General features: G+C 43.0%; 1 protein-coding gene across 1 annotated transcript; it reads right to left on the bottom strand.

Moving 5' to 3' along the window:
* Positions 1-5,436: 5,436 nt before the first annotated feature.
* LOC100279349 (uncharacterized) lies at positions 5,437-9,205 on the bottom strand. The gene is given in 8 exon segments (NM_001152368.1): positions 5,437-6,605; positions 6,750-7,049; positions 7,783-7,933; positions 8,096-8,151; positions 8,281-8,387; positions 8,645-8,719; positions 8,816-8,907; positions 8,995-9,205. Coding segments are annotated over 8 exon segments (1,779 nt in total). The 5' UTR covers positions 9,157-9,205; the 3' UTR covers positions 5,437-5,769.
* Positions 9,206-12,880: the final 3,675 nt, after the last annotated feature.

Here is a 12,880-nt window from a genome sequence, read left to right as displayed (position 1 = left end):
GACATCACACCAGCTGGGTGCCAAAATCTCTCTGGTTGCCACATCGGCATGTACTTAGGGCGCTAGCTCTCCCCCGCTAGACACGTAGCACTCTGCTACACCCCCATTGTACACCTGGATCCTCTCCTTACGTCTATAAAAGGAAGGACCAGGGCCCTCTTAGAGAGGGTTGGCCGCGCGGGGACGAGGACGGGACAGGCGCTCTCTTGGGGCCGCTCGCTTCCCTCTCCCGCGTGGACGCTTGTAACCCCCTACTGCAAGCGCACCCGACCTGGGCGCGGGACGAACACGAAGGCCGCGGGATTTCCACCTCTCTCACGCCCATTTCCGGCCACGTCACTTCCCCCCTTTGCGTTCGGCCTCGCGTCGACCCATCTGGGCTGGGGCACGCGGCGACATTCACTCGTCGGCTTAGGGACCCCCGGTCTCGAAACGCCGACAAGTGAGTAGCCATTTTGTTAGTTGAGCTATTTTGAATATAAATTTTATTTCTGTAACCAATTACTTAGAGTTCGAAACGTTTTTTATACAGGTTTGGTGTATCATTCTCAGTGACAAAGTACCTTTTAAAATGCATTGCCCTTTACACTCTGACATGCAAGACAATGGTATATGCATTGGCTTATTATGTATAGCGAGTCATATTTTGATAGACTTTTGGTACATGTTTATTTAGTTAAAAACCTGTAGTGACGCCTGTTTGATTTTTACAATATGTACAAGATTGGAAGATCCTCTTTATTTTTTGTTCTTCTTTATGAGTTGATTGTCACAACATCAACTTTAAATTAGTGTCATATGTTACCTGCATTCTATTTTGGTTTGCCATTATTATGCTTCATGCCATTAAAAAAATAATTACGTCTATTTGAGCTACAACTTTTAAAACTTGTAAGGCTGATAGCAGAGGCTGCTACTGGATGGCACGCAAAGCGCGCCCAATAATCTAGTTAGAGATTTATGTCATCTCTTGTTAGTGTTTACATGCTCCATTTTGAAGGTTGATTAAATTTATAGAAAATAACAAGGATTTATCTCGTCGTATTTTAGTCATGGTTTGTCTAACCGTTTAGCTAGCCCGTCTAAATCCCGAGTAAACGCTACACACTGGTATATTGTTTCAGTTTAATAATCATCCATATAACCTGTTTAATTGACTATGTAGCATGTTTAATTGTCCGTTTAGCTCGAGTAATGGCTAAATAGGAGACCGACTGTTTACTGTTTAGAAAAATATTGGTTTTAGTTTTTTTTGTTCATCAAAACTGCTACAATAGATCGCTTAAAGCCATATGTTGTACTAGTTTCAGGTCCTGTTTGGGTTTTTTTGTCACTCTCCTAAACTTTAGTCCATAAATTATTTCTGTTTGGTTCTATGGACTAGAACTGACTAAAGATCATTAAAGATTGTGTATAAGAATAAAAACATCATCAACCAGCAATGTGCTATTGTGTATAAGCCATCAACCAGTAGGGTGCTATGCTTGTAACAGAGATGCATATTATTATTTTTGGTCACAACAGGGCCAATTCCAAGCCTGCTGAAACGTGTTACTTGTATATTCATTTCAACATGGAGAGCTTCGACTGTCCACAATGTTGTTAAACTTGACCTCTACTATCTTTAGTGGGAATTGCAATGTTTTTTAGTGGCAACCAACCTTGTGTTTAGCACTATTTGTGGCACTGGGCATGGCCAGACGGTCCGCCATTGAGGCCCACATGGTCTGGCCTATGGACAATCCGGCTATAGGCGCGGATGGTCCACAATAGGATTAGATCAGGCGATTAAACTCCTATCTTTTCGCGTGTTTATCCCTTTAATCTCACGGGAGCTGTCGGAGGACACCTAGGAATGGCTCTAGACCTCCCCCTTACATATTTGAACGGATACGGTCGATTGAAGAACCAACAATCGATCAAACAATCAATATATCTTTAGTTCTTTAAATTTTACCCTAGGAATAGACAGTAACATAAACATCTTCCTCTAATTTTCATCTCTCTCTGACTCTACGTCGTTTAGAGACGTCTTGGATGGCCTGCTGATCCCAAGACAAACCATAAGATCTTTCCTCCCCGACGGGGTCCCTCCCAGGAGCAAGATCCAGGTACTGTTGGCGAGCCCCGTCGTCTCTGCGCACGCGTGAACCGTCCGACCACCAGACACGGACCGTCCGGCTCGTCAGGCAGAAACCCTAGCTCTTATGGTAGGTCGTGGACCGTCCAACCCTTGGCCGCAGACCGTCCACGCCTCGATAAAGCGCACCGCCGTCAGTACTCATCGCAATGATTGTCGCCCAGATCAGCGCCAACACACTTTTTGGCGACTCCGCTGGGGAAAGGCATAAAGATCTATCGGATTGGCCCCGATGGACGGTTCAAAGGATAGTTCTGATGCCTCTCCTAGCAACATTATTGAGCCGACTATGGAGACTTTGTCGGCCGGGGATCAGTGAGAGTTTGAGGAGCACAAGGAGCAACTGATCATGGAGGCCTAGGCGAAGTTCCTGGCCAACTTCAAGGTGGATCGAAATCAAAAGGTCGTCCGACAGCGAGAGACTGATCTGGCTTCACTCCGACCAATACAACTACCCCAAAATAAGTGAAACAAACGAAATCCAATCCCTTAGATCTTACATAGATGAGCAATAAGAACAAATACAACAAATACTAGGGGTATGCAAGAAGATTATAAGAGGCTAGCATGTGCATTTGATAAATCCGATGTTGCTAATTTTCCATCGCACAAAGGTAAGACTAGAGAAAATACACGCGATCCATCGGCTGCAAATTTGCATGATCAATCCCAATCACTTTATGGGATGTAAATTGATACTTATTTTGGACAACCATAGTCTCCTGCATAGTTCAAGGGTAAATCCACTGATCCACTTTATTTGGGATGGATATGATATATTTTTTTATTGACAAACAACCAAGACATTTTGAGAATTAAAAAATGCATTATGCATTAGAAAAAAGTTCTTCACTTCTTAATATGAATTAGAGATTTATGTTATATCTCTCTTGTTAGTTTTTACATGCTCCATTTTGAAGGTTGATTAAATTTATAGAAAATAACAAGGATTTATCTCGTCGTATTTTAGTCATGGTTTGTCTAACCGTTTAGCTAGCCCGTTTAAACCCCAAGTAAACGCTACACACTGGTGTATTGTTTCCGTTTAATCATCCATATAGCCTGTTTTAATTAACTATGTAACATGTTTAATAGCCCGTTTAACTCGAGTAATGGCTAAATAGTAGGTGACCGATTGTCCACAATGTTGTTAAACTTGACCTCTACCTATCTTTAGTGGGAATTGCAACGTTTTCCTAGTGTCAACCAGACTTGCTTCTTCTCAATAATCACCCCTACTCCTAGGAAGACCCGGCCTCGAAAAGTTTAATTTGGAGCTCCCTGTTTGATCCGTCATTTCAAGCTCTCTGTTTGGTCACGTAGGGTGAGCTGCCTCCATTGGTGTATAAGTGAAGTTTAGGACGTGTTTGGTAGCTGACCTAAGCCACCGCCACCGCCACCGGCCACACTTTTCCCGCCGCAGTTATGGCGGCCGATTCGGCCACCGTAACTTAACTGCGGCCGATTCGACCGCCGCAACTTAGGTGTGGTGTGGCGCCACACGCCACACACTACCTTAGTCTCCGAGACCTAAGATGTTTTGGTGTGTAACCTCAAGGATTTATGATGCACTCCAAGCACCATACATGCACTATTAATAACTCATTAGGAGTAGCACATTCTGCAGCAACAAGCTTGCATTACCATTGCTTGTAAGCTCTTGTACTCTGTACTTTTTTTACTGATATTACTATCTATGAACTATGATATGATTACCCAAACTCTCCAAACTCTTCATGTCTTGTTAACAATGAACAACAACAGTTGTCGAATCAGTGGTGTGTACAACCAACCAGCTGAAAGCACAATACAGGGATACATAAAACAACAAAAGAGTGAAACACCGGTCTGCACTTAGATTAGCAAAACCAAATCGGGTGCAACGGAAATAAAGGCACAGGTCGAGGCGATTCAATGGGCTTGATCACCTGACCACCTGATGAAGATAGCCATTCGACTACAGCTTCTGGTTGCTTAGGCCCAAGTTGCATGTTTTGTGTTATTTTTGCATTTGTATATATCTCCATGCCATGGAAAATTACATAGGAACGTGTGTTTAGGACCCATCACTGGCCGCTGAACTGCAAGAACAATTTATGCCCAAACATGGAGGAAATGTAAATCGATCATTGAAAACATCGAACTTGAGTCAGGAATTTCTAAGCCAACAATCTCCACGCTAGTAACATATGAATTAGCTGATTAACTATTTTGCTAAACTTCAATGCTAAGGGGTTGTTTGGATGCAATAGAGCTAATAGTTAGTGGCTAAAATTAGTTGAGACATCAAACATTCTAGCTAATTGTTCAACTATTATCTATTTTTAGTAAATTAGTTAATAGTTAGGTAGTTATTTATTAGCTAGCTAATTCCACTAATAATTTTTAGCCAACTAACTATTAGTTCTAGTGCATTCAAACACCCCCTAATTTTAGAAGGAAAAAAAAGGAAGAACTGTGTACTGCTTTTACTATGTCAAACGGAATAAGGGGTGTTTGAATGCACTATAACTAACAGTTAGTTGGCTAAAATGTGTTGGTAGAATTAGCTAGCTAACAAATAACTATCTAAGAGCATCTTCAAAAGACTCTTTATTTTTTACTCTCTATTTAACTCTTTATTTGTCTCTTCATAAATATTAAACTCTATATATAACATCTCATTCCAACAAACTCTTCAAAATGCAATTTAGCTTGGCTAGCGAGAGTTGCTAGCCAAATTTAGCTAGTGAGGGAATTAATTTAGAGAGCAAGATAGCTTAGCAAGTTAAATGGCTACTCTGTTGGAGAGCTATTATGCTATTAATTAGCTAAAATTTAGCTTGACAAGCTATTTAGCTAGTCTTTTGGAGATACTCTAAGAGCATCTCCAAAAGACTCTTTATTTTTTACTCTCTATTTGACTCTTTATTTGTCACTCTATAAATATTAAACTGTAAATATAACATCTCATTCCAACACTCTCCAACATGCAAGTTAACTTGACTAGCGAGATTTGCTAGCCAAATTTGGTTAGTGAGAGAGTCAATTTAGAGAGCCGGATAGCTTGTCAAGTTAAATGGCTGGCCTGTTGAAAAGCTATTTTGCTATTAAGTAGCTAAAATTTAGCTTGACAAACTATTTAGCTAGTCTCTTGGAGATGCTCTAACTATTAACTAATTTACTAAAAATAGCTAATAGTTGAACTATTAGCTAGGATGTTTGGATGTCTCAACTAATTTTAGCTGCTAACTATTAGTTTTAGTGCATTCAAACACCCCTAAGTAACAAACAAAAATTTGAGAACCAGAACAAATAGTGAAGAAACTCAAGACCCACAACATTGTTTGGTCACAACCATTGAAGATTAAAACTCGACCGGGAGGGTAATAAGACCACCCTCGTGGCTTTTCATGGGTAGAAGGTCGCAGCGAACGGTCCCGACGAGAAACCCCCGAATCCAACAACTCCTGTCACTAACGTGTCGACTCACAGGCTGCCCACACTGCAAAGGCCCACCCAGGTGTGGGTGAGGACGAGGGGATTTTTTGGTGAGCAATCAGGGGGGTCGAACCCCCCAACCTGGTCAAGGGGACCTCGCCGCCTTCACCACCCGGACTACGCCCGGTCCTCAACCATTGAAGATTATATTACAACAAAATTTTCATCTTCGATTTTATCAAGAGCAGCTCCTCTTCGTCTACCATTTTCCAAAAGCCACCGACCAACAATCTACCCTTCAAAGGACACATCAATTCTTTAACGTCTGAAATTTCATTTTCTGGTGATGACCTTGGCATTTCCAGAATGCTTTCATCCTCCAACTCCTCGGGCTGAGGCTCAAACCTTTCAGAATGATCAACCTCCTCAAAGGTCCCATGTTCTAATGTAGAATTTTGTTCATGACCGATGCTGTCAAAGGCAGGAAGAACAGCACATGAACTAAATGAACAGGGTGCTGTTCCTATTGGACAGGGAGTCCATGATTTTGCTATGGACCACCTGTCATGTTTCTTTGGGGTGCTCGTACTGAATGATCCTTCAGTGCCACCATTCTTCTGCCTCTTCAACTGCACTTTGAATAATTCGAGTGTCTCTGTTGCGTTTTCAACTGATCCCTGTTCGTTGCATATGGTTCTTGAATCTGGGAGGGAAGAAGATTTAGCCATCCTTCCCAGAGACAACACAGGAAGTTTCCTCAATTTCTCCTTCGTATTACTATCGTTGACCATTTCAATCAACAACCATGCTGCGTCTATGAGATATCTTTCACTTGTAGTGGATAGATTCAATAACTTCTGCAGAAGTTTTGCAAGGCAAAAATGAGGGATTGCATTCTTGTCTGAAGAAAGTACCCCTTTCTCGTGAACAAGTCCAATGTAGCCTGAATCCTTATGCTCTTTAATGTTTGTGACAAGCCATAGAACCAAGGGACATAATCCTTTCGCTTTGGATGGCCCAGCTGGCAGACACGAACGAGATTCATCTACAATATAACAATCAATAAGGTTAGCACAAATATCACTTCACATGAGACATCAATTCTAGACATTGTGAAGCAATTCATGGAATAAAGTATAGAAAATACCAGAATAATGTCTGCAGCAAGGGTAAGTATGATGCTTTATACCTTTATATGCGAGATCTTCCTTGGCGTCAATCATTTCAATTACAGACTTTAGTACACTAAGCAGCAGTCTTGGTTCCTTCTCTGAAAGTTTCAGTATGATAGTTTTCATGTCACTGATTGATAATTGAGTGTCAGATGAGTGGTTAACAGACAAACTATCAGTTTCTTGCATGTCACTGCTTTCAAAGCCTGCAGCATCCAGTTCCATAAGATCCAATAGAACAGAGACCACCTCAGAGGGACAAGCGTAGTAAAGCCGTCTGACATACTTCATGGCTTTCGATACCAGTTTCTCAGAACCTGTAATTTAAAAGTTATCTATCAATATTGGAACTTTACTCATCTTCTCTAATAAAACTATCACACATTCACAATATAAATATTCAGAAAGTAGATGAGTTGATTGTAGCAAATAAATGATAATGTTCAGTTACAAACATGCACCTATATATGCGGAAAAAAGAAGTTCAGATTAATGGAAAATATAAGAAATGTTAAATTTTTCATGTGGTGGTGCATCTTTCGCACCTTCTAGAGCCTAATCCTAGAGTAATGTTGGCATCACGAAAAAAATACAGGTCATTAATCTTCCTTGCAAACTGCAATGTATTGATCAAAGGATGCCATACCAATCTGGAAAGTCAAATGGGCACTATATCCTAATGGGTTCAAGATTTATAGTTGTATTGTTAAGTTTAATAGTTAGTACTTAATCATAGAAATGGTGTTGCATTTGTATTTACTCTGAAGTTGCACATTATCAAAAATTGTAGATATGAACTTTCTAACTAGTCAAATCTAACAGCAAAAAAAATGAGTATTGTCAAGAGAGAACTATTATATTTGACCGTGGAAATGCATCCCTAACCAACCAAACAGCAAGTCAACCAGAAAATTCTCAATGCCAAGCAGGAATTAGTCACATTACTCTTAACCAAGAAAAGCCATCTTGCCATTAACTATACAGAATGTGCAGCTCCAAGCAGATAAGACCTATATCTGCCTGCAGCCTCAAAACTCTGCCGATACTCACGTTTCCTTTTAGACCCTGGTTTTGATTCTTGTGAATTATTCTCCTTCAGAAAGCGAGCAATTTCATGCAGTCTCAACCTCAGTTCTGCTTGAACATCAGGAATTGAATTGGTCTGGCGATCCCAGTAAATACACTTCAACCAATCAAATGCCTGAAAGTAAACATATCTCAATACGAAACATCATGGCTAGGAATAAAGAAAGAAATTTACAAGCCCAAACTCTTGAAATTATATGAGAACCACCAAATAAAACAGTAAACTTAAGCAAGTATGTGACAAGAGGTCCCATAGTTGATAGCAAACTCATTTTACCTTAATGCTTGCCAAGCGTAACAGTCGTAGAGAGGGAAGACTACGATGGGAACTCTCTGCATGCAGCACAAATAATCAATACACAAACTTGTAGCTATGATATGAAAACTAGATCAAACAAATAATCTAATACACTAGGGATTAATTCACCATGTAAAAGGAAACAACAAACAAAATTTTCTAACCATGACGAATGTCAACCAGAACTCGTGGTATTCCAACAGCATCAGCTAGTTCAGATATTGAAAGGCCAGTTTTCTTATACGGATTCTCCACAAAACCATTTACAAGCCTGATATTGGGAAAAACAAAAGGTAGAGGATAAGTGTTTGTTATATTTTGTTGAATCGTAACTGTGGAAAAGAATCGAGCTGTTCGGCTGCTTGAGCTGCGGCTGCAGCTGCTGCAGCCTAACAATCAAAATATCATCAGCCCTTCCTCTACAGCTGCCGCAGCCCAAGCAGCTACAGCTATAGCTTGGGCAGTCGAACGGTTCATCGAAATCATGCCTGGCAAACAAGGTAACAATTGCAGAGAGAGCTTCCTCACCTCATGATTGCCATGCTGTACAGCATCGCAAGCATCTCCTCTGAGTCCAGTGCATCATCACCAGCCAATCCGTTCCTGGGAAAAAGAAGAAACAGCTTGTGGCATATAGCGCCATCCAAATTCCAAACTCCGCAAGTAGGAACAGTTTCAAACTTCGTACAAACATTATACCGGAAGAAGGGATCCCGCAGCCGTATATCGACGAAGGCGGCGGTGACGTCCACGGGGATCGGGAGGGAACCCCTGCTCCGCCACGCCGCAATCTGAATCAATCAACGAAACAATAAAAAATGCACACCATTCTGATGAAATATTTAGAATTTCTCGGGCTCCGGAGAAGAGGGTATTACCCTGCGAAGAGCGGCGGCGGGGAAGGGGGAGAAGAGGCCGTCACGCACGAAGCGCCACTCTGTCCAGCTCGACCACGGCACCAGCTTCCGGCCAGTGGAGAGGCCTCCGCCGCCGCCATTGAAGTCGCTCGCCTCAGGCGCCTCCACCGCCGGCGCCGCCATGTTAAGCCTAGCCAGGCGGGAGTCCGGACTCCGAACCCTACTAAACCCGTCAGCGTGCAACTGGCCGGTGGGGCCGCACAGGTTTGCTCAGGAAGAGAGGCCTGATTCGACGACTTTTTTCTACAGTAACCATGAAATGTGATTTCTCTCTAACATTATTCACAATTTGGTTTTAGAACACCAATACCATCTCAGGCCTAGTTTGAATACTCTAATAATAAATGGGATTAAAGTGGATTGAGATGTATTGAGAGAGTATTTGATCTATTAAAGATTTATATTCTCTCCAATTTCTTTAAAACACTGTAATTCCAAAGTATCCAAACTAGACCTTGAGGTGTACTCATCAAGTCATCAGTGATCACGATCATGCCTTCATAAACGAAGAGGGTCATCAGCATAAGAGACACACCGCTAAACACTAAAGAGCAAGGTTGCCGGGAAAATATCCTATGCAATCACTTATCCTGGTGCAAGCATGCAATCAAGCGATCTGGTGCATCCGATCTAGATCTAATGGTAACTGTTATTTTACATTTAACCCCTTTTACCTAAAACCTAGTGTCTATTTTACATTTAACCACTTCCATATGAAACCGTTGGATCTAGACTGGATGCTCTGGATAGTTTGATTGCACGCTTGCACCAAAATGAGTGATTGCACAGGATATGTCCTCAAGGTTGCCATGATGACGACAATTCACTAAAAGTCACTCTTAGAAGGCCATGATGACGACAATTCACTAAAAGTCACTCTTAGAAGGCAAGAGAAGAAGATGAAACCTGTCTGTTTGGTTTAGCTTTTGATTTTGACTTTTGTCTCATAAAAGCCAAAAGCCAAACTAAAGGCTTAAATCTAGAAAACAGTTTTTTTAAAAGCCGATTCTTTCGCAGTGCAAAACTGAAAGCACCTCTGGACCTGCTTTTAGTGGCTTTCAGATAGAACTATGAAAACATATGTCGAAAAACTTTTAACGGCTTTTAGTGGTTTCCACCAAACGATTTTTAGCTTTTTAACAGCTCACAGCCACAACAGCTTTTTTCACAGCTCACAACAACTTTTTTTACCGCCACAACCCAACCAAACAGACCTTAGAGCTATTGGCTGACCAAAATTATGTCAATACAGATATTGAAGGGTTGGAATCAACCTAAAGGCACATGGAGGTACTGAAAGGGAAATGTGCCCTTGGGCCATTTCTAAGTATTTTGGTGATTGCGTGCCAACACAAGTGCTTAAATGTGAATCTATGCCCATGAATGGACAAAGTGCAAATCAAGAGCAAAGGTATGTTTCTAAGTCTTAGTACATTGGTTTTGTGTACTAATATACTTGTCTAAGTGTTAGAAACAGAAAGAAGAAGAAACGAAGAGAGTTGGCTGTGTACAGCCAAGAGGCTGTTTCGGTCTGGGGCACCGGACTGTCCGGTGGTGCACCGGACAGTGTCCGGTGCGTCAGGCTGCCTCGACCGAAGTGGCCGCCCTCGGGAATTCGTCGACGGCGTACGGCTAAAATTCATCGGACTGTCCGGTGTGCACCGGACTGTCCGGTGTGCACCGGACTGTCCGGTGAGCCAACGGTCGGCCGGGCCAACGGTCGACCGCGCGATCTGCGCGGGACACGTGGCTGAGCCAACGGTCGGAAGGGGGCACCGGACATGTTCGATGCGCCAACGGCTCCCGCATCTGCAACGGTCGACTACGCTGTTTAAGGAAGGAAATCGGGCACCGGACAGTGTCCGGTGTGCACCGGACTGTCCGGTGCGCCCGACGACAGAAGGCAAAGATGGCCTTCCAGATTTGTTCTTAACGGCTCCTAGCTGCCTTGGGGCTATAAAAGGGACCCCTAGGCGCATGGAGAGAGATACCAAGCAACCTTAGAGCATTCTTGATCATCCACACTCAGTCTTTGCGCATTCGTTTGTCATTCTAAGTGATTCGAGCTCCGTTCTTGTGAGAACTTTGAGATAGTCTTTGAGCTCGATTCTTGGTCGTGTGTGTGCGCATTTCGCTGTGGATTTGTGTGTGTTGCTTCCCTTCCTTACTCCGTGATTCTTTGTGAACATCAAAAGTGTAAGGGCGAGAGGCTCCAAGTTGTGGAGATTCCTCGCGAACGGGATAAGAAAAGAAAAGCATAACACTGTGGTATTCAAGTTGATCATTGGATCACTTGAGAGGAGTTGAGTGCAACTCTCGTCCGTTGGGACGCCACAACGTGGAGTAGGCAAGTTTTGTACTTGGCCGAACCACGGGATAAATCACTGTGTCTTCTCTATGTTGAATTTGTGCAAGACCTCCTCTCTAGCCACTTGGCAATTATTGTGCTAACACTTAACAAGTTTTGTGGCTATAAGTTTAAGTTTTACAGGATCACCTATTCACCCCCCCCCTCTAGGTGCTCTCAATTGGTATCAGAGTCGTTCTCTTCAAGAAGGGACTAATCGCCCGAAGAGATGGATCCTAAGGGGAAGGGAATCGTGATCAACGACAAGGAGAAGGAGTCCTTCGTCAACGAGCCAAGGGATGACAAGTCCAATGACTCGAGCTCGGGCCACAAGCGCAAAGACGGAAAGAAGAAGAAGACAAGGCGCATCAAGGAGATCGTCTACTACGACGATAGCGATGAGTCTACCTCTTCCCAAAAGGACGACGACAACGACTACAGGAAGACGGTCAATTCGAACTTTTCATTTGATTATTCTCGTATTCCACATAGTTCGAATTCGCATTTGCTTTCCATTCCTCTTGGCAAACCTCCACACTTCGATGGGGAATACTACGGATTTTGGAGTCACAAAATGCGTAGTCACTTATTCTCTCTCCATCCAAGCATCTGGGAGATTGTAGAGAATGGAATGAAATTTGATAGCTCGGATAGCCCTATGCTTATAAATGAACAAATCCATAGAAATGCACAAGCTACTACTGTTCTATTAGCATCTTTGTGCAGGGAAGAGTACAATAAGGTGAGCGGCTTGGACAACGCCAAGCAGATATGGGACACCCTCAAAATCTCTCACGAGGGGAACGACATCACCATGCTCACTAAAATGGAGTTGGTGGAGGGCGAGCTTGGACGATTCGCAATGATAAGGGGAGAAGAGCCAACCCAAACTTACAACAGGCTGAAGACCCTTATCAACAAAATAAGGAGCTACGGAAGCACGCGATGGACGGACCACGATGTCGTCCGCCTAATGCTAAGGTCCTTTACCGTTCTTGATCCTCATTTGGTGAACAATATTCGTGAAAATCCTAGGTACACCAAGATGTCGCCCGAAGAAGTTCTTGGAAAATTTGTAAGCGGGCGAATGATGATCAAGGAGGCAAGGTACGCGGACGACGCATTGAATGGTCCAATCCATGAGCCTCAACCCATTGCTCTCAAGGCAACAAGGAGCAAGGAGGCGCTACCAAGCAAGGTGGCGCAAGTTGAGGCGACCGGGCTAAATAATGAGGAGATGGCCCTCATCATTAAGCGCTTCAAGACAGCGCTTAAAGGTCGCAAGGGACAGCCAAGCAAGACCAAGACAAAGGAGAAGCGCTCATGCTTCAAATGCGGTAAGCTTGGTCATTTTATTGCTAACTGTCCCGATAATGAAAGTGACCAGGAACAAGGGAGCAAGAGGGAGAAGAAGAAGGCATACAAGAAGGCAAAGGGCGAAGCACATCTAGGCAAGGAGTGGGATTCGGATTGCTCCTCCTCCGACTCCGACAATGAAGG

The sequence above is a fragment of the Zea mays genome, chromosome 3 (assembly GCF_902167145.1).
Source record: "Zea mays cultivar B73 chromosome 3, Zm-B73-REFERENCE-NAM-5.0, whole genome shotgun sequence".
NCBI classification, from domain to species: Eukaryota; Viridiplantae; Streptophyta; class Magnoliopsida; order Poales; family Poaceae; genus Zea; species Zea mays.
The sequence above is the reverse complement of the archived record's forward strand: the minus strand, read 5'-3'. Positions and strand labels throughout refer to the sequence as shown.